Here is a 27,988-nt window from a genome sequence, read left to right as displayed (position 1 = left end):
AGGGCCAGTGCTATCCAACACTATGCAACAGTCTACCTCCCTTGAATGGTCGCCTTGATTGTCTGGGTATATCTTGAACATCAGGTTCAAAGTAAATTGATCTGACATTCAAAATGGTCTGCAGTCTAAGGACTCTGGGAGAAGAGAAGTGCTTGCTAATGTGGGTCTATGCTCCAAAAAGGTGTCCCACCAAGCTTATGCTACTGAACACTTACCAGGAACTTTGACGATGGAGGGGCCTTAGTCATATTTTGGAGCACCTGTATTGGATAGGGCTGATGGGGGGGCAGGCATCCTGGCTTACCAGGTCAGCGTCCAGGGAAAGTTAGTATTTGTTAACCATGGCCAAGAACCTCCCTATTTTCATTGAACTACCTCTGTATCAGTGCTCTGGTCCTCATGCCAAGGCAATGAAGGGCAGCTAGGTGGTGCTGTGCATAGCAGGTCCAGGAAGCTCATTCATGAGCTTCAGATAGAGCTTAGTGACCCTAGGCAAGTCACTTCACCCTGTTTGCCTCAGTTTCCTTATCTGTAGAATAAACTGGAGAAGGAAATGGCAAACTACTCCAGTATTTCTTCCAAGGGAGGCCCAACATGACAGTGCCCTTCTGGCCCAACCCAGCAAGAGAACATCATCCCACTTCAACTGCTGTTAATGCCAAATGTGACAGACGTTTTTCCTGAATGCTATTTATAGGTACCCTAGAGTGTAGGGGGAAATGGGCACCCAGAGGGTGATGCCTAGGGACAATGAGGCAGAAAGACTGGTTCCAATCCCCCAAGGAGGGCAGCTGTGAGGAAGAGTAACTAGAATGAGAATTTCAACTCAAGTGGAATTGGAGCAAGAGTGAGGTTCTCCCCATTCTTGGCTTCATTGAGAGAGCTAGAGGCAATAACTACTGATTCTCAGGCTAGCCCACTCCATTCAGACTTGTTGAATGTGTGCATACCATGACACTGGACTAGTCATTTTTCCCATCAAACATACAATCCTTTATTTTGTCATAGTTTGTGCCTAACCTTCGTTCAAGACACTTAATTCCCTCCTGGTTAATATTTTGTTATATTCTGACTCTAGTCCACACTTGAGTGATCAAAGACCTGGGTAGCATTGCTGGAATGAACACCCTGAACCTGATGATTGCTTTTTCAAAGAAGGGGGGGAAAAGGTTCCTGAATAAACATACTGGGAGGTGTAGGGGGGGGCCACCTCTGAAGGAAGAAAGGCTGGTTTAACAACCTTAGGAGCATTTCTTGGTAGGATTCTTGGATCAGGCACAGGTGTCAGGTGAGAGGTGGGGAAGCCACTTTATTTTTGAGCCAGGGGCATCATGCCCGCTTCTGGGAAGCACAGTGGGCCTTGCCCCCCTCCACAGTGAGGCAGGACCAGACTCGACTGTCTGGCCGTTTCATGAACATCGATGGGAAGGACCAAAAATACAAATCACTACATGTTTATTCCATTAAGAAAAGTACAATTCATCTGGGCTTTTCTGCTGGGTGCGCAGGGTTTCCCAATTACCATCATACTGGCCTTTGGACTATCATCATGGTGGCCCCATCCTCTCCCTAAAACAGGCCCAGTACCCTTAATCAAACAGGCACCCTTTCAGAGCATACTTCTAAACTCCTGGACCTTACTTGAAGAGACTGCTTAATTTAAGACAAAACAGTTTAAACAGGCAGGTAGCAAAAAGTTTTGAAATTATACATAGCAAAATTTTGGAAATAAGGATGCCCTACCATTTATAGGTGAACAGTTTAGCTCCGTTGATCCATCTATTTCAACCGAATTCAATTGCATAATTATAAGCAAGTTTTTGGTTTTGAAAATTCCTAGGTTTAAACTAAAAATTCAAAATGTTTACAAAGGATTTTCCAGATAAAACCATACGCCAAAGACCACTCAAGTACTGACAGGACGATTTTTCTGTCTCAGAGCAACAAAGAAATCAGGTTAAGGGTTTAGGAGGAAAAGTCATTGGTTGATAATTAAACACATTACAGATGTTTTCCAGAGCAGGCTTAAAAGAAGTAACTAAAAGTAACAAAATGAATCAACAATGACAGTTTAAGATTTTGGTATAGATAGATAAAAAGTCTGAAAAGCCACCAGGACATCTTCAGAACAAAAAAAAGGGGGGGGGAACTAGTTTTCTACAAATAATTTATTTTCATAGCAAGAAAAATACATAAATTAAGTATTCACAAAATTCTAAATACAAATTGCTTTGGAAAGGCTGATCTGGGTTCCAGTGCTAACAGACTAAATGAAAAAAATCTGGCAAACTAAGGTCACTTTGGGGCAGCTCTGTGACCCTGGACAAACCATTTAACCCTGTTTGCCTCAGTTTCCTCATCTGCAAAGTGAGCTGGAGAAGGAGATGGCCAACTGCTCCATTCCAAAATGGGGTCATGAAGGTCATGAAGGGTCAAGATACAACTGAATGAGAACAAAAGATCACTTGGAATTTCTAGAGGCTACTCCAAATGAAAACAGGGAATCCTCTTCTAATATGAAGGGGTTTTTTTTTTTTTTGAAAGTTACCACGGGGCAGCTAGGTTGTGCAGGGGACAGAGCACCAGCCCTGGAATCAGGAGGACCTGAGTTCAAATCCGGCCTCAGACACTTGACACTAGCTGTGTGACCCTGGGCAAGTCACTTAACCCCAATTGCCTAACCAAAAAAGAAAAGAAAAAAAAAGTGACCATCCATCTTACTATAAAATGTGGCCACTACCCAAAATGCCTTGGTAGCTGTCCTATCCCATGCTTTCACACTCTCCACTTGACTTCAAATTCTGGTCTATCACCTTTTTTGGGGAGGGAAGGGGAGGTTGGTGGTTGCTAGCATGGTACCATCTGAAGACTTGCTAAAAAAGAAATCACACTGCCAGTCCGTATAGCAGTACTTCCTAATGGACTAAATTGGAAGTCCTCGCTTGAGCTTTTGACCCAGTCACATGTTCATCTGTTGAATTAATTTGTTCATCAGAGTATGAGCACCCTGGGATAGCAGCAACCACCTAGGGCCAGGCCATGCCAAGTTAGAAGTCACAAAGGTTCGATAGGTCATGATTCTATTCCGGTTTTTCATGTGACCCCGTTTCCCCAGGCTCCTTGACCAAGGTAACCTTCCCTCCAGAGAATTCCCTTGAATAGAATTCCTCCCCTCATTTTCTCTCCTTTTCCTTTTGGTTGTCTTTTTTAAGACTGGAAGTCATCAGCTCTTTGGGTACAATCAAAACGCTGCCGTCCCGGCCACAGTGAAGAGCATACAGGTTGGGGTTGACAGGCCTGCCCTGGTCATCCCTTAACCTACTGAAAACATCCCGATAAAGGTCACGTAGCTTCTGTTTCATGAGGTGAAGGGACTTGCTGCACTGGGCCCTCTCCCGCTTAAGGCTCTCCTTTTTGGCTCGAAGGCTGCACACGTCCTCCTCCAGGCTCAGAATCACATCCAGTTTGCGCTTGCGGCAGTTCTGAGCAGCCACTTTATTCTTGCCCCTCCTTCGGATGTCCCGGAGCAGGGACACCTGTGTGTCCGTCAGATAACTCTTGGCTAAAACACTGTTGAAGGAGTCAACGGGCATGCTGACGATTTCATCCACTGAGAAGGGAAGGCACAACGTTTTGGCGTGGTGGTCATCCTGGCTCAGGATGCTGTCGTGGTCCCTGTGATAGCCGCTCCTCTTTACGTTCTGGGACTGGTGGGACCACGGAAGGAGAGGTTCAGATGAGGGGGCACTTGGCAGTAGGTAATAAGTGTGGTTGTGAAAAATATGTTCCAATATAGGTTCCCCGGAAGGCTCCAAACCTTTCTCACCATCCGAACCACACAGCTCACTGGTCTCCGGCCAGTGACCTCCGACAGCGCCCTCGAGTCCCCGGTGGGAGAGAGATTCAGCGTCACTACTGTAACCCACAGCACCTTCGTCATCACACAGGGAAGCTGAGGAATTAGGGTTGGCTGCAGATGTGCTGGTGTGACTGGAATTTAAGGAGAGGCCAGAATCAGAATCTGGCTCTTCAAAAAGCTGGGACACTGCCATCGGGTCAAAGCCCTCCTCCATGGCGAAGGATATCAGATTTATCTCATCAAATATGTTTTCATCGAGGTCCAAGAGAAGGTCTTGGGCTGTTAGGTTCCTGGTCCTGCTCTCAGCAGATGGAAAAAGCCCTGCCCAATCCATCCCTGGAAGAGGAAGGGCACCGCCGGAATTCAGGGGTAAGAATGTTTCCAGGGTCTGAGGCTGCCTAGCCCTCGGGTCTCTTCTGGATGTCTCTGGACACCACAACATGGCCTCGTGGAGACTAACGTCATGACTGATTGCTTGGCTGAAGTTCACACTGTACTGCCCAGGATCGTCCACGCCATCACAGCTGTTGTTACAGAGAAGCATCGGGGGGCGAGCCAAGATGCCCTGGAAGAGAGGACAAAGTGAGAGACCCCCACAGATTGCCAACGCATCCATCAGTTCATCAGCAAGCCTTCTTTAGTTGCTGACACTTCACAAGGCACTGAGCCCCACCACCCCCTGTCATCTTCGGGGGACTCCTGCCCTACCCCTATGTTTGCCCAAGGGGCTCCACCCAAAGAGCAAAAGGCTGCCTGGTGGCTAAGTTGGAAGTAGGGTCCCTGTCCTCAGTGCCCCCTTCACTCCCTGCTTTGTGGGAGATCCTTCCTGCAAAATGTCAGCTCCTTGTGGGCAGGGTTGGCCTAGTTCAGCCTTGGAACAATGGTGAAATTGAATTGAAAACAATTCATTCCGATGTTAGGAAAACCAGCACAGAGGTGCTATTCATACAGCGGGCCGCCACTGGACAAGCATGTAACATGCATGACCTCCTTTGACTCTTTGAAGAACCCGTAAGGAAGATGAGTGAGTGACTGAGGCCCACGGTGGGGAGGTGACGACATCACAGCATCATACGCAGCTCTGGGGCTGGGAGAGGACCCAACCCACTGCTGCCTAGGCCATACCTCTGAAAAGGAATCGGCTAAAACTGTGAGTTATAGAAAAAACGAACAGGATTTCCCCCAAACTAAAACTGAAACTTCTTGTTCCTGGGGTCTAGATTGGAATCCCTTCCGCTATTCACTGTTTGTACTTTGAGGGTTGTGGCTCAAAACCGATTCCCTTAAATTGGTTAAACATTCCTCTTGTAACCTTGTTTGGGGCCCCACACCTGCCTTGGCAGGTCACACGACCCCCATTCCAAAGACTGCACTCCCCGGGGACATGTGAGCAGGGGTCACGGTTGCCCTGGGCACTTGAATGACCTCAGCAAGCAGTGAATTGAGTGCCCAGGTAACATGCGGAACCTGAGGCTCAGAGAAGGGACGGGGGATGACCCCACACAGGCATGGAAAGGGCAGAGCTAGGGCTTGGCCCCAGGTCCTCAGATGGACAACAATTCTGTTGCTCCTTCTGCCCCATGTGTCTGATCGTGTCTAAATATCCAGCCCTGACCTCTCTCCTAAATGCTGTCCAGTCTCACTGCCATGGCTCATCCTTAGATGGCTCAACTTGGGGGCCCCCTGGGTTTCCACGTCAGTCAGTCCCATCTTTCCTTCCTCCCAAGCCTCCAGGACCACACCTGGATGGCACCTTGGGCTCTTCCCCCACACTCACCCCATGCCTCCAATCAGTCTCATTTCTTCCTTTGTGACATCTCAGGGACAGCCTGCTCCCCACCCTCCCCCCCCCCAAGCTGGTACAAACTCTCCTCACCTCCCCAGGCCTATTGCTATAGCCTGGGCGGGGGGAGGCCTGCCTGCCTCAAGATGTTCCCCACTGTAGGCTGTCCTCCCCTCAACTCATCACATGACCTTCCTGGAGCACAGGTTCCCGCCCCCCCCCCATCATTCCTCTCTCCATAAGAACTCCAGGGGCCCCCCTTCCTCTCAAATCCTTCAACACTGGCCTCTCTGCTGCCCAGCTCTGGGCCCTTTCTACCAGCTGCTCCCCATGACTGCTCCCTCCTTGTCTCTGTCTCCCCGCTCCCTTCCCTGTTTCTGGTTTGTGGGGGGGGGTGGCTTCTGCTTGTCTTTGGTCTGCCTGGCACACAGTAGGTGCTCGACTGAGACTTTCCCTTCCAAAGCACATTGTTTCTGCAGCACACAGGTGATCCTCCCCATCTCCTGCCTCTGACAGGAGGTGGGCTTAGGGGGTCCGTGGGTGGCTAAGGTTTCTGTCCTGGCCAGGGTAGACAAATGGGTGCCTGGGGTTTCCCACACTTCTCTCTCCTCTTTCCCAAGGGCTGAGACTTGAAGGTGGAGTGGGGGACCGGCCCTGCCCCCTGCCTGGCCCCAGCCCTAAGGGATAGAGAAGGGCACTACAAAGTGGGCCTCTTCCTCTTTCTCCTGGGTCAAAGGTATTTAGGCCCAAAATGGGAAACTCTTAAGGAAATCCTCCTCCCCACCCTTTTCAATCACCGAATGAATAATTTTTATCTCCCTTCTAATCACAAACTCCTTGATTCAGAGAAGAGCATTATCAAAGGGGTAACAACATTTATGAAGTCTACTATGTGCCAGGCATTGTGCTAAGCGCTTTAAAAATATCTTATTTGGGGGCAGCTAGGTGGTGCAGTGGATAGAGCACCGGCCCTGGATTCAGGAGGACCTGAGTTCAAATCCGGCCTCAGACCCTTGACACTTACTAGCTGTGTGACCGTGGAACAAGTCACTTAACCCTCATTGCCCTGCCAAAAAGACAAAAAACAAAAACAAAAATCTTATTTGATTGGCTTACTATTTAATTATTATTAATCTTATTTTATCTTGAAAACAATGCTGGGAGGTAGATGCTACTATTATCCCAATTTTACAAATGAGGAAACTAAGGCAAACAGGGTTAAGTGACTTGCCCAGGGTCACCCAACTAATAAGTATATGAGCTCAAATTTGAACTCAGGTTGTCTGAGGTATTCAAGCAGAGGTCCTGTCAGGGTGCTATATGAAGGAATATATCAGTTTTTGTTGGGGGGAGGCTAGAATAGGTGAGCTGAGATTTTATTCACTTGTCTCCTTACCTGCAACTCAGGTAATGAGAGGATATCTGCCATCTCTCTTCCACAGAGCAGCCCAGGAAGGGCCCTGTCCCTGGCTACAGGGGAGGGGTCGGGGGGTGGGACTGGGACCAGTTGTCGTCTGTCTTCAGCCCTCAACTGACAATCCCACAGACAGTTGGAGCATCAACAGGCCTGCTGGGCTCTTTAACTGGTGTCAGAAAGGCCCAGTCCCACTTCTAATACTGCTGCTGGTTCTGTGACCACTGGCAAAGGATTCAACTCCTTTGACCCTCAGGCTCTTCATCTTTAAAATAGGAAGCCATAATCCTTGCACCTGCTTCCCCAGGATGGTGGCAGGAACTAACAGACGATAAGCACTTTGTAAAAATGGTCCCACAGATGTCGGCTCCCAGGGATGAACAGACTTCAGAGCTGGCAGTGACCAACCAGGCCCATTCACTACAGATGAAAAAACTGAGGCTCCAGGGGAGGGAGGGTGGGGATGTGCTCACAGTCACATGGGTCATGAGGTCACAGAAGAGCTGGGTGAGGCGCTTCCTCCCCATGGCCCTGTCCACTGCCCTTGGGAGGTTGGTTAGGCTGCCTGTGAGGGAGGACACAAGGCTAACCACTGGGTGCCCTCCCCAGCCCTTCAGGGTCCCCGTTTACCTCCGGGGGACTCTCCATCGGGGGCGCCATCAGATGGAAGATGTCTTCCAGAGGCCAGCCTACATCTGTCTCATCCCCACTGCTCTGTAAAAGACACAAGAAGAGGGATGATTTTTCAAGGCCCCTGGTCCAGAGGAGCTGCCTTCAATGGCAGAAGGGCCCCAGGATCCTCTGACCCGGCTTCCGTGGCCAGGAGCAGCCAGCTTCCAGATTCCCTTCCCTTCTAGCCCTTAGGAAGTGAGGCTTCCTTTAGGTTCCTCATCTCTTGGGTCATGGGAAAAAGCCTGCCATCTTCTTCCTGCAGAGCGGCTCATAGACTGACACTGGGAGGCCGTGCAGGGCAGGGGCTCTTCAAGTGGGGGTCCATGAGCATTTTGATATCAATTCCATTGTAACTTTGCCATACTCTGTATCACCTTTTTGTGTATGACAGGAAAGGGCCCATAGGCTTCCCTCAGCCTTTCATCTGTGGTAAAAAAAATATGAAAGTTTTTTAACAGTCGGTTAGGATAACTGAAAGATGCCAGTTTTTCTTTAAGGACCACCCTTTCGGGGAGGAGACCAATGGCATGAGCTATACACGCCAGTATGCCTGCTGCGCATGTCAGACTGCCTGCTATGCACTCGACTTCCGGGGTACGAGCTGAAAAGGCAAGGAGAGAACCGAAGTGGGGCTTTTTCCTGCTCTGCTGGTCTCCTGACTGTGCTGCACAGACGGTCTCTCTCTCTCCAAAGGTGGCCTTCGGTTTTGGTGAGTTTTTTATAAGGAATATAGACTAAGCTTAGACTTAAGACGATTTGTATTGTGTTTCTACTTTCCTATCCTTCTAATCATCACCACCTTGTGACTACCATAACAATAAAAGGTCTATCTAGAAAACCAAAAGCTTCTTCCATTTACTAGTCTGGGAGATAAATTAAGGGAAAGGTTAAGTAGGGGAGATTTATGATCTAATATCCAATTTTAAATCTCACACATCTCCGACATGAGAAAACCAGGCCCTAAGTGACTTTCTGCCTAGGCTGCATATCTTCTATGTCTCTATCCATCTGCCCCCTGAGTGTAAGCCCCTTGAGGGCAGGGCCTCCCGGTCCTCAGCCCCAAGCCTGGCACTCGATGACTTGTGTGGACTGACTCTTTGCCCCTTGGTTCTTTCCAGTGTCCTGTGCACGGCTCTTCCCCCAAAGAGATCTTCCCACAATGCACAAGGTCTCACATCCCTGTTCCTCTAGGTTTGGGCCTGTGTGATCCAGGGATAGGGACCGAACCCAAACTCTCTCTCCCATAGAAGAGCAGCCCCTTCTCAGTAATGGACCAGCCCGAAGAACTCTCGTGGTACGTGTCTTTCCTGGCGCTATTTTCAGAGCGCATCAAAGTCCACTTGGAGCGTTCAGAGAACTCGGCACACTCCAAGGAGCAAAGGATGCCTTTGGGCCAAGGCACAGGACAAGGGTGAGCTCTTCTGAGGAGGCTGAGGCGCCATACTCTGCGGCCTGGCTTTTCTCCGTGGAGACTCTGCTTGCCTCAGTTTCCTCCTATGTAAAATTGGGACAACAGTCCCTCCCAGGGTTGTTGTGAAGATCCAATGAGATAATTGTAAAGTGTTTAGCACCAGGCCTGGTGCACAGTAAGCATTCTGTGAATGTTATTTATTATTATCAGTATTGTTTCTATAATTGTCTCCTCTAGATAATGGAGGCTGAGAAAGGCAAAGGAATTTGTTTGCCCAAGGGCCATGTTGAAAAACACTGGTGCGATTTGAGGAAGCACACAGTAAGCGCTTAATCATTGTTTGGAGTATTAAATGAAGAGGGGTTGTATCAATATTCCTTTCTCAACAGGCTGACTGCTAAAAGGGCGGGAAATGCCCCTCCTCCTCCTCCCAAGGGTCTCATTCCATGGTGAGAACACTGATCCTGGAGGAATGGGCTCTGGACTATTCACGCCAGTCTCAGCCTCCCCAGGCTTTCCCTGACCCTGTGGGGCAGTCAGGGCCCCGAGATTCCCGCAGGTTGGAGGGAAGGGGGGGGGAGGGAACAAGTATTTATTCACAATTACAGAGAAATGACATGATTATTTGGAGGGAGGCTGAAGTGCACCAAGGGCAAATGTCCAGTCCTGCACCAGGATCCCAATAGCACTAAGACAGCCGTCTGTGTGAACAATCTGGAGATGTTTTCTGTGGGCACCAGGTTCCAGGTGCATCATGGGGGTGCCTCGACACCCCTAAAAAGCCAGTGCGTGCTGACCTTGGCGGCTGCAGGGAGAGGCAAGATCCTCCAATGAGGGAGGTCACCGTCCAGCTGTATCCCAACCTGGTCCAAGCAGGATCATTCAGCAGATATTTGAACAGCTGGGGCAGCCAGGTGGTACAGGGGACAGTACTTGGTTTGGGAGTCAGGAAGTCCTGAGTTCAAATTCTGCCTCAAACACTTACTAGCTCTGTGAGCCTAAGCAAGTCCTTTCACCTCTGCCTGCCTCGGTTTCTTCATCTGTAAAATATTGCCCAGGGTTACTGTGAGGGTCAAATGAGATAGGAAATCTAAAGTACTTTGCCAACCATAACGATATCAATGCTAGCAATTATTAATATATTAAACATCATGTTATAATTATCATCATAACATCAATTATATCTCTATATTGATTACAATTGTATACAATAACATCTACAAACATTTATTTTATTTTCCATTTCCATTTAAGGGTAGTTTTCAACATTCATTTTCATAAGATTTAGAGTTCCACATTTTTCTCCCTCCCTTTCCTCCCCCCTCCACAAGATCCCAATCAGGTTATATATGTACAATCCACCAGTGTTCTTTTTATCAATTCTTTCTATAGGGGTGCATAGTAAGCTTCCTCATGAGTTACTTGGGATTGTCTTGGATCATTGCACTGCTGAGAGTAGCTAAGTCTACAATAACATCTAATGCAATTCCATGATGGATGACTATATGATGATAATAAAAACACATCATTAATAATAGTAGTAGCTGACATTTATATAGTGCTTACTGTGTGCTAGGCATGTGCTAAGTGCCTCGTGATTACCAGCTCCTTTGATCCTCACAACCACCCTAGGAAGGAGGTGGTGTTATGATCCCTGTTTTACAGATGAGGAGCGAATGAGCCAAGGCCACCAAGGTAGCAATGACAATATTAAGATAATAATAAGAAAATGGTAGAGGCAGAATTTGAGCCCTGGTCCTATGATACCAGCTCCAGCATCCTTCCTGCTCCCTCCTGTCTGGTTCTGAGAGCACCTTTTAGCAAGGACACTAAAAAGGCAAGGAGAACTAACTAGAAAAATAATTAAATAATTAATACTTAAATTACTAAAACTGAACTTAAAATAATTAATCAAGAATTAAATTGCTGAGATAATGCCTTAAAACAAATAATTAATGGCTAAGTGACCAACAATGATCTCTACAAATAATTAGATACTTAATGATCAAAGTCAGAAGACTGAAGGGAGGGGCTCACTCTCTTTAAATATTTAATGAGCAGCCAGATGAGTCCCTTGGCCAGTTTGGTCCCAAAGTACAAGACTCTTATGACTGAGGATTCCTGGGCAGGGAGGGCAGGGCAGCCTGGCTCTCAGGGCTGGCATGGGGGCACCTCCTGGGTGTGTTTGCCACAGGAACCGGGGATGGGGGGAGGGAATGGAGCCTGGGGACAGAAGCACAGGCAGCAACTGTGAGGCACGAAGGACCCCAAGAGTTGGATCAGAGGGAAGGGCACAAGGATGGTGGGAGATATGGGCTTGGGCCATGCCTATACACGTGTTCCTGAGAAAGGTTCCTGTCTGAAGGTTGAAGTCTTTCTTCAGTGGATTGAGGGAAGCTCATGGGTTTGTCCCATACAGCCTGAGCACCTGTACCTAGTAGCCCCAGGGGAGGAGAATCAATCAATCAACATGTATTAAGCACCTACTATATTTGAGGCACTGTGTTAAGTCCTCGGGATACAAAAGACAGACCCTGCCCTCAATTCTAATAGAGAAGAGAGGATAGAGACAAGGCTGTAGAAAGCACGAGTCCTGTCCTAGGGAGCTTGCAACATAATTAGAAAGGAAAGAGAAACTCACAAGAGAAGGTAAACAGAGGCACAAGGCAGCACCCCACTTAGCCCCCAGAGGATGCAAACAATCCTGTGAGGTTTGGGAGAGCCCATCCTGGCCTCAGTCACAGGATGGAGCTCACGGCTACCTTAAGAATTTTTCAGATCTTATACGGATGATATTTTTGAGCTGAATTACAAGCAATAAGTAGGATGAAATGCATTGTCAAAACCAACTAAGACTGAACAGGGAACCAGGTCAGGAAGCAGGGACAAGCAATGGGTGGGTGGGCAGCCTGTGTATGCTCCTGGCTTCCATGGAGTATTTTTTTTTTTAAGTGAGGCAATTGGGGTTAAGTGACTTGCCCAGGGTCACATACCTAGTAAGTGTTAAGTGTCTGAGGCCGGATTTGAGCTCATATACTCCTGACTCCAGGTCCGGTGCTCTATCCACTGTGCCACCTAGCTGCCCCTCCATGGAGTATTAAAAGAGCAGCAGCACCAAGGTAACATGACGAAAACTGCTGGGATAACTGAAGCCCTGTGAGGTTTGGGCCAAGAGGAAGAGTTCATTCCCAAGGAAGATCGCAGGTGATACAGTAGCCAGTTTTAATTCCCTAAAATGAGAAGCACTTCTGCACAAACAAAATCAGCGTGGTTAAGATTAGAAGGGGAACAGCTGACTAGGAAACATTTTTGCAGCAAGTATTGACTACGATATTCTTTTAAAAATTGCCATCTGTAGAGGGTATATTTACAGTTTCATGTACAAGCCTCTCTTTCTATTCTCCTCTATACTGGATATAGACAGAATGCTGGGCCTGGAGTTCAAATCCAGTAGAAGACACCAGCTGTGTGTCCCTGGGCAATTAAGTAAACTCTACCTCAGTTTCTCATATGTAAAATCAGCCAAAGAAGGAGATGGAAAACCGCTCCAGGATCTTTGCCAAGAAAATCCCCAATAGGGTCACAGAGAGTCGGACACAAATGAAATGACTCAACAACAACCATCTCCCAGGTTGATTGTGAGGATCAAATGAAATAATTGCTAGGTGCTATGTAAATGTTAGATATTAAGTATGAGACAAAAATAAATAAAATTTTTGATGCCTTGAGGAAGGCTGAAAATGCACTGGGGAGATCTCTGGACAAGAATCTCCAGGATGAGGAAGCAAGGGTGGGTGGGTTGTTGGAGACTGTGTCCACCCCATGGATCAGGGAGTATCCACCTGTGAATGTGGTGTTTCTCTCAACATCAGTGCAGAGACCTTTGGCTACCAGACCCTTGGGAACTGGGGGCTATGAAAGTGACTTTCTGTGAGAAAAAGGGTAGTCGTCTCCTCTCAATGAGGATAGAACAGTCAGTCATACCCCTCCTGACCTGCTTGTAGGACAAAGGTCTCAGATCCTTTCCTCCCCCTCCAGCAAAGAAAATCACATGGTTCTAGGAGCCGGAGCTGGTCTCAATTAGGTCAATAATTATCGTTGGGAATACTGCATTCTGATTAGCTAGTCTTTGCAGGTAGATTGTAACCCTTGAGTAATCAATTAGTGATGAAAAAGGGAAGGGTCTATTTGCGCTAGGGACTAGGGGATAAAATGGGGCCTGCGAGCCTCCATTCTGGGCACCTACTAGCTGCACACTAGGTTGCCTCCTCAAGAGAAGGAAATAAAAGAGCCTTTGTCACATTGCTGCTGAGTTCCTGAGAATTATTGAGAAGGGGATTTTTTTCCCCTCACACTTTCAAAGGGAAGGAGATGGGGACCAGAGCTGAGTTAGCCAGAAAGGTGGCCACCCCCTCCCCCCACACCCACCCACCCACTCACTCACTATCACAAACCTACCCACACATGAGGATAAGCCCTTTGGCCCCTCTAGCAAACCTCTCAGCCCTCAGTATGGAAACATTTGAAAGCAGGAAAGGAATTCCCACATCAATGGGGAGTTCCTGCACCAAATAAATGAGATCCTGATTGAGCCAAATGGGAGCTACAGGTGAAGAGCATCCAGGGGGCAAAGCCACAGTGGAAAGAAATGAAGCCAATTCTACTTCCCTGGAACTGTGACTTCTGTGGACTGTGGACTCTGGGAGGGAAGGAGGGAGAGAAGGAAGGAAGGAAGGAAGGAAGGAGGGAGAGAAGGAAGGAAGGAGGGGGGGAGAGAAGGAAGGAGGGAGGGAGGGAGAGAAGGAAGGAGGGAGGGAGGGAGAGAAGGAAGGAGGGAGGGAGGGAGAGAAGGAAGGAGGGAGGGAGGGAGAGAAGGAAGGAGGGAGGGAGGGAGAGAAGGAAGGAGGGAGGGAGGGAGAGAAGGAAGGAGGGAGGGAGGGAGAGAAGGAAGGAAGGAAGGAGGTTCAGAAGGAGACAAAAGTGGGAAAGCTTTGAAACTGGGGTGTTGAATTTATTATATTTAATATTATCAATACAATATGTTAACATGCATTTATTATATATAATATAAAGTTATATAGTTGCCACAAATTTATGGAACATAATATACTTGTGTTTATATAATATATTATATAAATATATAATTATTAAATGTATTAATTGAAGAATTTATTATCTTTTTTTTTTCAGGGCAATAAGGGTTAAGTGACTTGCCCATAGGTCACATAGATAGTAAGTGTCAAGTATCTGAGGCCAAATTTGAACTCGAGTCCTCCTGAATCCAGGGCCAGTGCTTTATCCACTGCCCCACCTAGCTGTCCCTACCCAGTAACTTATGACCCTGAAGATGCTCAGTGTCTGTGGCTCTTCCTCTAGGCTGGCTGGTTCCTCCTGGGAGCTCTAGGCACACCCGCCCCCCCCATGTTTACTCCTTTGACTGTCCGGATTACTTCCTCCACCAGCTCTCCTCCCCTCCCCCCTTTCAGCTTCCTCCCATGTGTTTCTCACCCCATTAGAATGTAAACTCCCAGAGGGAAGGGCCTATCTTTCCTTTTGCTTGAATTTTTATTCTTGGGCTTAGGGCTTGGCACACTCCATAAGTGCTTGCTAACTTAATTAAAACTGGCTTTAGGGGCAGCTAGGTGGCACAGTGGATAGAGCACTGGCCCTGGAGTCAGGAGTACCTGAGTTCAAATCCAGCCTCAGACACTTAACTAGCTGTGTGACCCTGGGCAAGTCACTTAACACCAATTGCCTCGCCAAAAAACCCAAAACAAAACAAACAACAACAACAAAAAACCTGGCTTTATATTTTGTTGTTCGTTTTTTTCAGCCCTGTCTGACTCTTCATGACCCCATGTGGGGTTTTCTTGGTGATTGTCCTGGAGTGGTTTGCCATTTCCTTCTCCAGCTCATTTTACAGAAGAGGAAACTGAGGCAGGGTAAAGTGACCTGCCCAGGGTCACATAACTAGTAGGATATCTATATGTATTACACAAGGCTTCGGGAGTTAACCCCAAGGAAAAATCAGGAGTTGGAGTCCCTTAGGCAGTTGGATGTTGGACATCACATCCCTCTGGCAACTCCTTCAGTGGCACTGGTGCCAAACTGTATTGGCTCTGCCTCTCCTTTGGATCCACCAATGTCAAGGAGAGGGAAAACCTGCTGCATGGGCAACAGCTTGTTTTCCATATTGATCCGCCCAGGCCAGCGCCCTGGAGAGGACACTCCAGCTACTCCTCATGGGGTAGATACAACACAGGATGTGGCAGTTACCGGTTATAAGTCACTCGGGAGCTGTGGCTCCTGTTATCGGACTGCACAGCCACACTGTGGCCTGTGGCTCTTCAAGGCACTGATCCATGGTTGTCCTTGACTGGTGGAGGCCTACTACTACCACTACACACACATATACATAAGTATATATATGGTGTTTAAAATACAAGTGAACATAATGAAATCACAGAGGAGTGTCATGAGCATAAATAGATCTAGACTCAAAGAGGAAGAGCCGGGAATTGCTCCAGCTTGGATTGAGGGGCTGACAGCCAGGAAGCTGGACAATAGGTGGGCTCACAGACCACCACTGCTCACTGGCCTCTGGAGGCCATGGATGAGAGCAGTCGTTTTCTAAGGAGATGCCCCTCTACAGTAGAGGGGAAGGGGGCAGAAAGAGCGGGTGACAAGGGGATGAGAAGAAAAACAATTGAAAGAGGATGTGACCCATCCTGGTGGGTCATAAGGATAGGCTGGGAGCAAGTCTGTGACCGGCCAGGACTTTCTCTGAAGAATGAACATGAATACCCCATCCAGCGCTTGGGAGCATCTTTAAGATGTCAAGAGGACTCAAAGATGGCCTAGATGGGTGGAAATCTGCACGTTGGAGGGAACATCCACATTGAAGAGATTAAAGATCTACTGGAACATTCAGTATGGTAAGACAACCATTGGCTGGAGGGACCAGGGAATTAGAGGGTAGGTTGGGACAGGGACTGAAGAAATGGTGTGAGAAGAGGCTTACAAGGAAGCTCACGAAGAGATAAACATTAGGAGAGTAAGCTGGAAGGAAGGTTACAGTGGGCCTTGAGTGCAAAACCAAGGAATCTGGATGGTGTCCTGTTAGGAAATGAGGGTTTCAGAACAGGAAGGTGTATTTCCATGTTGGACCCCAGCCTGAGCTACTGACAGCCCCTTAACTCAAAGATGAAGGTTGAGTCCTGAGCAGGGGGACTGTCCCAGACTCAAGGTCCTCTTCAAGTCTACATTCCTAAAACGATCACTCACAAGCCCCCACTATCAGAGACTCCCTTAACAGTCAGCCAGAGGACAGAATTAGCCCAAAGTAAAGGCATTTACTGAGATGGTATTGTAAGAACAGTAACTATAAACCACCCTGAACCTGAGCCTCCCTCTCCTGCAAATATACAGAGCATCATGGGAAGAGGAGGCAAAAAGACAATCCATTAATGAACTCTGCAGAAACAGCTCAATCACTCAACTAAACTGCTCTCTCAAAAGTTACCTAGGGGGGGGGGCAGCTAGGTGGCAGTAGATAGAGCACCGGCCCTGGAGTCAGGAGGACCTGAATTCAAATCCGGTCTCAGACACTTCACAATTACTAGCTGTGTGACCCTGGGCAAGTCACTTAACCCCAATTGCCTCACACACACACACAAAAAAGTTACCTATGACTTCTAAACAAATTTCCTTTTAGGAAATTAGGAACCGGACTAATTAGGGACAAATTCTATTATAGTGTTATAATTATCATCACAATCATTACATAATTATTATAAATCATATTATTATAATGTTGACAAACACCTTCTCTTATCTGGCTGGGCGGGGGAGATCTTGCTGTAGCCCTAATTGCAGATAAAATCTCACCTTCCTTGGGAAGCCTTTCTCAACCCCTCTTAATTCTAGTGCCTTCCCTTTGTTAATGGTTTCCTGTTTATTCGGTGTATTTATTTGCCTATTGTCTCCCCCATTAGACTGTAAACTCCTTGAGGGCAGGACTGTCTTTTGCCTCTTTTTGTGTCCATAGAGATTAGCATAGTGACCCATTTAGTGGGTCCTTAATCACTGTACTATTCATTACCCTGATCCACCCCCTACTGCATTAGAGATCTCAGTGTAATGGAGGAGCAGAAGCATCTTGGGGGGAACTGACAGAGGGTGGGGTGCTAAACTCAAGCCTAACCTCTCAACTCGAGAAGGCCTCAAGTTGAGGCCTAGTGATGGATGGACTGTGTGCCTGCCTCCTGAAGGCCAGCCAAGCTAGGCTTAGCAGCTCTACATTGTTAGAAGGTGGGTCCAGGCCAGAAGATTTTTTCCCACCCTCAACAACTTGAGGGATTATTTCAGGAATGGGATACCCACTGGTGGATGGAGCCCTTAGGTTAACGAAATCCCAGGTCTTGGTGTAGTTTGTAGAGGAAATACATGGAAGATAACATGTCTGTACAATCAATATCAAACTGCCTGCCTTCTAAAGGAGGAGAGAATTGGGAATTCAAAATTTTCAAAAATTGATGTTAAAAATTGTTTTACATGTAATTGATATGTAATAAAGTAAATAAAAAATATATCACACCTCCCCAAATACTTGACATACATTTTGGGGCACACATTCTAGCTGTATGACCCTGGCCAAGTCACTTAGCTTCTGCCTCAGTTTCCCCAACTGCAAAATGAGGATAATAACAGCACCTTCCTCCCAGTGTTGTTGTGAGGACCCAATGAGGTAATAACTACAGTGCTTAGCACAGGGTAGGTGCTATATCAATGTCCTCTATGGTGATGCTGGCTGGCTCCCTCCAGCAGAACATAAGAATGGGAACTGCGCCCTGCATGCTTCATCGGGTCGCACCTGACTCGGGAGAAGAGGCTGCTTTGGCAATGGACACTGGCTCTCCTCCTGGGGAGTCCTTCACTCCCTCAGCCCCTCATTTGTGTCTCCAGGCAGTCTGTCTGTGTCACTGGAGCCCGCCCTCACTAGCCGATCCCAGGCACCCTCTCTTCTCCTTCCCTGGGCTGAGTCTCCTTCCTCTTCAGGGGCCTCATCCCCAACCTAATAAAAATGACACACAATTTTATCACCTGCTAACCCTTTCCAGGAGGCGGAATGAGACAAGGCACAAATTAGTGTGACATAAGTTCTATTTTAGCGATTGTGGGACCCCAGACCGTCAATTAACCAGGACCTGAAAAGTTGCAAAAGCAGCTGTCAATCTGCATTGGTGGAGGGAGCTTACACTAAGGGAAGCCCCTCCCCCCCACCCCCATAAGTGCATAGGAGAGGGTGAAATAACAGGAGATTAGAGGAAGGAAAGGCCACTTCCAGAAGGGGGCAGATTTATCAGAAGCCCCCTGGGGGGGATACACCCTCCAAATCCAGAGATGTGCTCCCTCTAAGATGTCAGGGAGCCCCAAGTTCAAATCCTGACTTTGACTCCAACTGTGTGACCCTGACTAGGTAAAATGGTGAGGCTGTTTGGAGCATTCTCCCCCTTAGAGGGAAGACCTTGGTCTAGACTGGGGAGCCCTTCCCAGGATTACCAGGGATCTGTCACTAAGACTAAAAGTCTGAGGGTTTAAGTGACAGGCCCAGGATTACATGATTAGCATCTGAGATGCAATTTGAACCCAGGCCCTCCTGACCTGGTTCAGGGCTCCATTCACGCCACCATCCTGCCTCTCTGGCTGGGGGTGTGAAGGACAGACTAGAACAGGGAGACCTGGAGACAAAGTCCAGTAGACTTTCACAGCAATCAGGGTGGGAGGGAATAAGCACTGTGTGAATGGGCAGGGAGCACCTCTGGGAAGTATGGTGTGTTGTCAGCGTCTGAGAATGGTCAGAATGGGGGGTGTGGGTGGGGAGAGCCAGGGACGGGACACCCAACCCTCGGTGCTGAGGAGGGAGGATGGGAAGAAACATCACCCTGTGCTGCCAAGGTCACACAGGTAGCGAGTATGGGGCTGGAGCACTAACCCTGGTCAGGATTTGAACCCGTGCTCTGATTCCACAAAAGGCATTCTTGCCACTGTATGTACCACCCACCAAGGTCATCTGTGGTGTGAAGGCTCTTCTCTTCTACTGGGGGAGAACCAGAGGAATGGACAAAGTCACGGGAGGAGCTGGGGAGCTTAATGGGTGGAAAGGTGGTCGCTACAGGCTCAGGGCCTGGGGAAGCTTGCTAAGCCCACAAGGTGCAGATGTGATCTGCACTGGGAGAGGGGAAGTACAAGCAAAAAGAATCCAACGCCTGGGAAGTGTGAGGTGAGAGGTGGCACCTGGATTAAGCCTCGATTCTGAAGAGCCGAGGTGACAAGGGAGGGCATGCCTGGCATGAGGGACGGCACGGACAAAGGCAGGGAGGCCGGAACTCCTGTTTCCTATCCATGCTCTAAGCTCCAAGTTCTTCCCGTTTTTCCTCAGCAACCTCTCTTTCCTTCCTTTCCAGGTCTGGTTCTCACGGCCAACACCCTTATACACAATTCTCTCCAACACCCACCTGGGCTATTGCAACAGCCTGACAGTTCTTCTTATACTCTCCAATTCCTCCTCTATAGCAGGGTCAGACTTGGCTTCCTTGGCTACTTGGCCGGTAACTCCTCTATTCCAGACCCTGCAATGGCTCCTGACTGTCTCCTGAAGAGCGGTCAAGCACCCTAGACTGCCATTCAAGGCCCTTTCTTTATCACACAGCTCCTCCCTCTCCATGCTCCCAACAAACTTGGCCTAACTGCCATCCCCTGTACCCGGGGCTTGATTTCTCACGGTCTAGCTTTCACTATTGTCTGTGCCTGGCATGATCTCCTTACTCTCTGCCTATGAGATTCCTATACCTGGGCAGCCTAAGGCAAAGGTCACCTCTTCTAGGAAGTCTTCCTTGGTAATGACTTCTTTCCACGGATGCCTCCCATGTTGTTGTTCTTGTTACTATTTGTTACAGGGGTTCATCAGTGAGACCCATGATTACTCAAAAGAGCTTGACTTCACAACCCACACAGGAAAAACAGAACGGAGTACAAACACCTGGTGTATGGGTTAGGCCGTTCAGACAGACAGCCGGACCACTGAAGTTTAATCAGGTGCAGGCCCTGCAGAGGGACCCAAGTCCTTCCCCATACAAGAACCTGCTTTGCCCAGAAACGCCTCCCTGCAAAGGCTGTAAGGCAGGCACCTCCCATAGGAGTTGTTTCATTTTTGTCTATCTCCGGCACATCATTAATACACAATGTTTTTGTTTGATTAAATTGAATGAAATAATTGTGGTTCATGTAACGGGGAAGGAGGGAGTGACAGCTAAGTTAGAGGGGGAGGAGGGAGGAACAAACTTTTGTAATTGGGGGCAGCATGTTTATTGAGCATTTATGGTTATTAATTATTTTTTGTTTTGTTTTGGTTTTTGCGGGGCAATGGGGGTTAAGTGACTTGCCCAGGGTCACACAGCTAGTAAGTGTCAAGTATCTGAGGCCAGATTTGAACTCAGGTATTCCTGACTCCAGGGCCGGTGCTTTATCCACTGCTCCACCTAGCTGCCCCCTTATGGTTATTAATTATTTAATCCCTGAAGGGAGAGATCAAAGTGTGGGGCTCAGGACCCCAGATGCCTCACTCTGGCTGGAGGCATGGCTGCCTCTGGTGGGGTCAGGGGGCCTGCACTGACCCTGGCCCCAATTTCTGACAGTTCAAGACTGAGCTGGGGGAGTACAGGACCACCATCTACAAGGCTGTAGCCCTACTATGGGGGAGGCGGGGGAGGGCCGGCAAAGCCAGGCTAGAACTTCTCACGGTGGCTTCCCCATGCCACACCAACTCTTTCGGCCTCCGGCTTCCAAAGGTTTCCTGGGCTGATTTCCAAGGCGGGTCGGAGGCTCTTTGGGGAGGCCAACCACAGGAAGCAGCCGCTCATGCTCCTGTCCCAGGCTGGGACTGACCTGCTGGCAACCTCAGACGGGGGTCCTGGGGCAGCCCAGCTTTAGAGGTCACAAGCCAGGCTGGTGTTCCTGGGAGAGGCTTGTTTTTGTTGTGAGGTCCGTGTGGGAGGGAGGAGGCAGCTTGAGAACAGAGAGGGAGCTATCTCTGGTGTGGCCTTGAACTTGATGGAATGTGAGGCAATCCCGAATGTTTCGCCATGCCAGCCGCTCCCTCCACCGGCAGGAGGGCCAAGCCTGGCTCAGGGGGACGGCAGGGGCCAAACCTGCGGCCCGACGTGACCAGCTCCAAGCTCCCTTCTGGGCCGTGACCACAGGCTCTCTGGGTCATCCTCCAGGGACGGGTCTGGGGGCGTCCAGAGCACTGTGGGGAGTATGTTCTCCTCTTCCCTAGGACGTTCAAGGCAGATGCCCCCCCTCCCTGCTCTTCCCTAAAGTCATCTCTTACCTAAGCTAAACACTTCTAGCTCTGGGCCAGTAGGCAGAGCCCCATGAGAGGGGCATGGCCCTCCCTATTCTCTAGGCGGGCACGGCCCCCCACTACCCTCAAGGAGGGCATGGCCCCCACCACCATTGAGAAGGGTACACACCCCTTCTAGGCAGCATGGCCTCCCACTATCCTCAAGGAGGGTACCCCCACTACCATCGAGAAGGGCACATACCCCTACTAGGTGGGCATGGTCCCCCACTACCCTCAAGGAGGGCACCCCCACTACCATTGAGAAGGGCACACACCCCTTCTAGGCGGCACGGCCTCCCATTACCCTCTAGGTAGGCACACCCCCCAGGCTTCTTTGCTTAATGCCCTTCCTGCAAAGGACACCATAACCCATCCTCTTAGCGCCCCCAGCTTGGGTATGGGAGGACAGAAGCAGCAGGCTCGCCCTCTCAGCTCACAGGTATCTCCAGGAAGGACTGAGGGTCCTTCAAAGGGACCTTTCAACAGAGCCCAGGAAACCCCACCCAAGCCCAGAGAAGATGCCCTGTCTTCCCAGGACCAAATCACTTCCTTTCTCTGGGCCTCTTCCCTGGGGGTTGACCCCCTGGGGCCCCAGAGGCTTTGGGGTGTCCCCACATTGCACAGACTGCTGGGCCTAGACTGAGGAAGACCTGAGTTCCAATCCAGTCTCAAACACGCACTAGGCAAGTCACCCTGCCTCAGTTTCCTCACCTGTCAAATGGGGATAATAGCACCTACCTCCGCAGGGTCGTCTGAGGATCAAACGAGTTCACCAGTAAAGTGCTTTGCAAACCTTCCAATGGTAGGTAAATGCTCACTCTTACTGTTGTTGTATCTGTAATGATCATATCTATAATCCCTGCTGAACCCCCTGGATCGTCAGCCAGGTTCGCTGTTCTGGGGGAAGGGCCTGGCTGAAAAGTCCTGGGGCCCACGCTGCCTTTTCCTTGGCGAATGTGCCTTAGATTGTGAAACCCTTTTCTTGTTACCGAATCTTCGAATCTGCTGAGTAACCAGGGGCTGGTCTCCTGGCGTGTAATAACTCCTCAGGGGGAGGGAGAGCCTTGGACAGGCACACCTGTGAAACTTCATCTACCCCGGGCATTAGAAATGAGATCGCCAGTCTGGAAACCGAGCTCGGAGGCTGATGAGGCCTCACCCCCACACGGGCTCGCAGCACCCACGCCTGCTTTGTGCCAGCCAGTCCTTGGCTTCTGTCTGCATCAGAATGCCTGCGAGATTTAAGCTCCGAAGTCAGCCCAGAGCCCTGGGGTTAGGCTGGGGGGCACGGCCAGGGGATCTGCCTCCCTGCCTGGGCGACCTTGGCAAGTCTACGGGGGGCCTCAGCCTCCCCATCTGTAAAATGGAGACCCTGAACCAGATGGCATCTGATCCATGGCCTAGACTTTCACCACACCTTCTCCGGATGCAAAATGGGAATCACAAACAGGGCATCGGAGATGTCACCGGCCGTCCAGCCCCATGGCTGCAAGGAAGCCAATTCTGGGGCCATTCAGACATTCACACGGATTATAGAGGAGATGATGATGGCTGGGGGAGGGAGTTTCCCCACAGGCCCCTGGGTTTGAGGTGCCGTCACTGGGCTGTGGGGGCTGAGCTTGGGGTCCTAAGGGGCGTCCTCGGCTCTCTGGTCACGGTGTGGGTTTGGTTTTGTTTTTATGGTGTGGGTTCTGAGAGACAGCTTGGCTATCAGGGGATTCCCAAGGCTGTTTTAGAAGCTGGAGCCACTCAGATAGATGAGAGACCAAGTTGTACTTTTGCTACTAAGGAACCACCCCAACCCCCAAGCCAAAATGTTTCTGGGGAACAGAACTTGGGAGGAGAGGAGGAGATCTCCCCAATTAATCTCAATAAGCATAATGACATGCTTACTATGCACCAAGCTGGAGACAGGAGAAGAAGAGAGCCCCTGCCTTTCCTTGATCTCTCTTTGAGCAGGCTGGGTGACCATCCGCTCCAGCTGAGTGTCAGAGGTCATGGGCTTAGAGGTGGACAGGACCCCAGGGGCTGCCCAGTGCAAGCCCCTCCTTTTAGAGCTAAGGAAACAGGCCCAGGAAGCAGAAGGGCAGGATCCCCACCCAGCTCCTCTCTCTCCACTGCACTGTGACAGTCACTGAGGGCATGCCCACCCATGTGCCCCCTCCCACGAATTCTCTTTGTTGATAACAGGGGGACAAAGCAGCTGAACATGGGAGTTCTGCGTTCTTATCCTGTCTCTGACAGGAGCCCCTCGGCCCTGGAGGTAAGCCACTTCCTGGGCCTCAGTTTCCTTGGCTGTAAAATAACAAGGCTCCCCTGGGGAACTTTGAACACTTCAAAGGGCTCAATAAAAGTCAGTTACTAGTGAGGTTCTCAGCCATTAACAGGCCCCCCCCACCTCCCCCAGAAACACCGGCTTCACTTTACCTTCAAACTCTGAGACACGGAACATTTACAAAAATATACTATTAGACCTAGGACTTCATTTCTGGAAGGTCTCTTCCTCTACCAGGGCAAACTGGCACCTCCCTGGTCACTCCTGGTCTCAAGGGGTCCTGAGGGACAGGCCCTGGGCACAGACGGGGCCTGCCATTTTACTTGTAAAGGGAGCTTTAGGCCTGAGCTTTCTATGCAGAGTCTATATTTGGCTCCAGCCCTTGCCCAGGGTCACTCAGATAGTATGTGGCTGAAGTAGGCCTTGAACCCAGATCTTTGTAGGTTGGAGGCTGAGCTGGAAATAGAAACATGGACATTTATGAAGGCTTGGGGCCTTGGCCGGCTGCTGGCCAGACCCCTCTGGCCTTCCCTCAGGGACTCTGTCTGGGCCCCAAAGGGCAGAGGGATTTGGGGCTTGCCTTGGACCACTGCTCTCTGCAGGGGCCTTTGCTGTTGCACAGTCTGACTCATTTTTATAACCAGGTGAGCTAGGCAGGCAGGCCTTACAACCCCACCTCTGGGCACTGTAACTGTCTATGGCTCTCACCTTCCTCACCTCCACCTTTGGGCCCAGGTGCTACCTCCTCCTGAAGCTTTCCCTGACTCCTCCAGCTCAAAGTGATGTCTCATTGGTCTCCAAGACCCCTCGCTCTTTGTCCTCTGACTCTGTGAGAGCTGGACTTTGCCTCAGATGCTCCCTTGCTATATGACTCTGGGCAAGTCACTTTTTTTTTTTTTTTTTGCAGGGCAAGGAGGGTTAAGTGACTTGCCCAGGGTCACACAGGTAGGAAGTGTGTGGGGACAGATTTGAGCTCCTGAAGATGAGTCTTCCTGACTCCAGGTTTGGCACTCTATACATTTCACTGTCTTCAAAGTACATCACGTATCTTCAAACACTATATAAATGCTACCTAGTTAGTTTCAGATTCTCCTCTCTGCCTAGCACAGCAGAAATCAGGGAAGGCTTCAATGAGAAAGCAGATAAGGATTCTGAGAGATTGAAGAAGAGTTCATGACTATGAGACATGGTTTGAGAGAATGCTCACGGGCCAGAGATGGGGCAGTGTGGCACTCAGAGCAACGGCTAGCCCAGCACAGCTAGACAGCAGAGCACTGGAAGACCAGGCGGAAGCTAATGGTAGAGGGCCTAAATGCCTTGCCAAGGGGGTTGCAGTTTAACCAAGGGGCAACAGGGAGCCACAGAAGTTTTTTGAGCAAGGTAGTAACAGTCTTCCAGGGTACAAATCTGACTAATAGCAGCAGCTGTGCAGAGGATGGATTATCAAGGGGCAGAAAGGAAGGACAGCAGTCCTGGCAAGACAAGAGGATGATGATGGAACGTGGCCATGACAGTGTGAGTGAGGTGGGGGGAACTTTTCAGAGATTCTGTGTGGGTAGACTGAGGATGACTGTAATCCATCCAAGGAGGATCGGGGTTAGATTAGCATAAGGGTGAGTCATTACCCACTGGGAAACAAGCTTCTCTTTAGGTGAGGGTGGAGAAGCTGGTCCAGCAACAGCAAGCCCACAGAGAGTTAAATCAGCCCAGAACTTTTCCCCTCCTTTGCATAAGATTGCAATTCAGCCAAAACAATATCCAAGGAACAGATCGGTTGTTGACTGATACTAATCTCTAACCTGCAGGTTTCAGGGGAAACAAATCATTTAAAGGCATTTGGACTGTCCTGGCATGAAAGATGAGGCTGGGCAGTCAGGCTGCAGAAGGTGGCCTGCGTCCTTGGGCCTAACTGCCCATCGTGGTCCCTGTGGATACACGGGGCACAGTCCACTTCCCCAGTCTATCTCAGAGCAGCAGGGGATGGGGGTAGGGGTGGGGGTAGGAAGCCCCACTGGAAAAGGCTCATGGACAAAAGGAAACCTGTTTGTGCTCCTGAGAGTAGACAGTTTGTGCCTGTCTTGTCCTTGCGCTAACGAGGGCTGGGCACCACCCTTAGGAAGGACTGGACTGTTCTAGAGCCACTCACCTTGGAGGGGCCCACTCCCCCTGGCCTGGGTCCTAGCCTAGGGCTCTTACTCTCCTGCAATACCGGTCAGTCCAGGCTAGTGTGACTTGCCTAAGGCTTGGTGGAAGGTTATTATGAGGAGAGGAAAAAGCACTCCAAGATTTCCTTTTCCCCACAAGTTCAGAGCTCTAGAATAGGATCTAGCTGGAAGGGTCTCAGAGGCCATCTCATCCAACCCACTCTCATTTTAGACAGTTGGAAAATGAGGCTCAGAGAAAGTCAGGGGACTTGGCCAGGCTCCTCAGAGGCAGGATTCAAACCCAGGTCATGGGGAGTAGAGTTCTAGAGCTGGAAGGGTCCTTAGGGGCCAACTGGTCCACCTTCTTCATTGACAAGGGTGTTGTTGAGAGAAGACAGACCTCAACCACACTGGACTCTTTTGGAAATCTGCTCTGTTCCACCAGGATTATACCGGTAGTCAAGGAGAGTCCCAGGCCAGACTTCCAGTCCTGGCTTGAACTAGGCTTGTAACTCCCGATGAATCACAACCTCCCTGTGCCTCAGTTTCCCCCTCTGTAAACCGTCTACCACCCAGGGTGTTTGTTTATGACAACATTCTAGTCTGGCAGGTAGACTAAAGCACACATGGGTAGGTTCTTTAGAAATATCCACATTAGAAAGCTAGCAGGAGGGGGAATTATTATCTAGTCCCCTCCCCAGCATCAAAGAGCTCCCTCCCCACGCTGGGGCCGAGGTATCCTAAAATCCCAGAAGGGCATAAGTGGAAGGGGGGGAGGGAGGCGATGCTCCATCTTCCGAAGGACCGCAGCCTTAAGGGTCCTTTGATTTATTCCTCAAAGCCTCCGGGGAGCAGCCAGCAGAGAAGCATCCTCAGGACGTCCGAGGGTCCAGAGGCCAAGGGAATGATCCCTCTTCATCCCTTCCTAGCCTAGATAACCCCTGGCATCGCTTCTAATTTCCCCATTTCCCATCTCCATCCCTGCCCGGGGCTAGGAGTGAGGCAGAGAGAAGCTCCGGAATCCCGTCTACACTGTCATGTCTAGCAGCAGGGTGAGTGAGGAAGTGGAAAGAGCCCCCAGAGTTAGAAGCCTCTCCCATGGAATCCTGGCTCTGCTGCCTGTGTGACCTTGGGCCAGTCTCTTCAGCTCGTAAAAAAGGGAAGAGGTTGGCTTTAGATGTACTGTAAGGGCTCGGCCCTTCTCTAAGTCCCAGGAACGCAGGGGTGCATGCCTTGAAGTGAATTACCTCCTGAACCGCCCATCCGCTGGTCTCGACGCCTCCTGAGGCTGGGGCAGCCGTCGGGGACTTCTCTTCCTCAGCCTCCTTGTCCTTGTCCTCACCCCGGGCCGGCCCGCTGCCGCCACCGCTGCTACTGCCGCCGGGGTCTCCAGGGCCCCCGCCCCCGCTAGCCTCGGTCGGGGCACCATTCCCCAGCAGTCTCGGGGCGCCGTCGGCTCCCCCAGCCGCCGCCACGCGGTGCACCAGCCAAGCATCCACGTGCGTACGCGGGATGAAGGGGCCCCCCAGAGTGCGCACCTCCTGCAGCAGGTGCTGCCCCTCGGGCTGCAAAGCCGAGTCCGCGTCCCAGCACTTGGGGTGCAGCTGGTCCGAGCCCCCGACGGCTCCTCCTCGTAAGGGAGGCAGCGCGTAGGCAGCGCCGCCCGGGTTCCCCATAAACGCCCAGGGGTCCCGGAGCAGGGGTGGCGGCGAGGGGAGCAGCAGGTAGAGATCCAGGTCCATGCGGAGCCCCGCCAGGCTCAGCAGGACGGCCAGGTGCAGGAGACCGCCGCAGCCGTGCGCCCAGGACGGCTTCAGGTACATCATCATCGCTCCCCGACGGCTCCCGGGCCAAGCCGCACCCGCCGCCTCCTCACAGCCTCCCCAAACGCAGGAAGCGAAGAGAAAGAGAAAGCCCACGACCCAGGCTGGCGTCGGACGGGTGGGCGGGCGTCCAGCAGCGGCGCCCCGAGACCGACCACTCGGGGTGGCGAGCGCGGGGCACGGCGGGGGAACCGCGACTGGAGG

General features: G+C 50.2%; 1 protein-coding gene across 1 annotated transcript; it reads right to left on the bottom strand.

Moving 5' to 3' along the window:
• Positions 1-1,079: 1,079 nt before the first annotated feature.
• On the bottom strand, positions 1,080-27,988 carry NFE2L3 (nuclear factor, erythroid 2 like 3). The gene is made up of 3 exons (XM_043965342.1): positions 27,209-27,988; positions 7,687-7,770; positions 1,080-4,424 (listed from the first exon to the last, which is right to left on the bottom strand). The coding sequence occupies exons 1-3, from the start codon at positions 27,788-27,790 to the stop codon at positions 3,174-3,176; spliced, it is 1,917 nt and encodes a 638-aa protein (XP_043821277.1). The 5' UTR covers positions 27,791-27,988; the 3' UTR covers positions 1,080-3,173.

The sequence above is a fragment of the Dromiciops gliroides genome, chromosome 5, assembly GCF_019393635.1.
Source record: "Dromiciops gliroides isolate mDroGli1 chromosome 5, mDroGli1.pri, whole genome shotgun sequence".
Taxonomy (NCBI): domain Eukaryota; kingdom Metazoa; phylum Chordata; class Mammalia; order Microbiotheria; family Microbiotheriidae; genus Dromiciops; species Dromiciops gliroides.
Note: the sequence above shows the minus strand (reverse complement) of the source record. Positions and strands in the feature narration are given on the sequence as shown.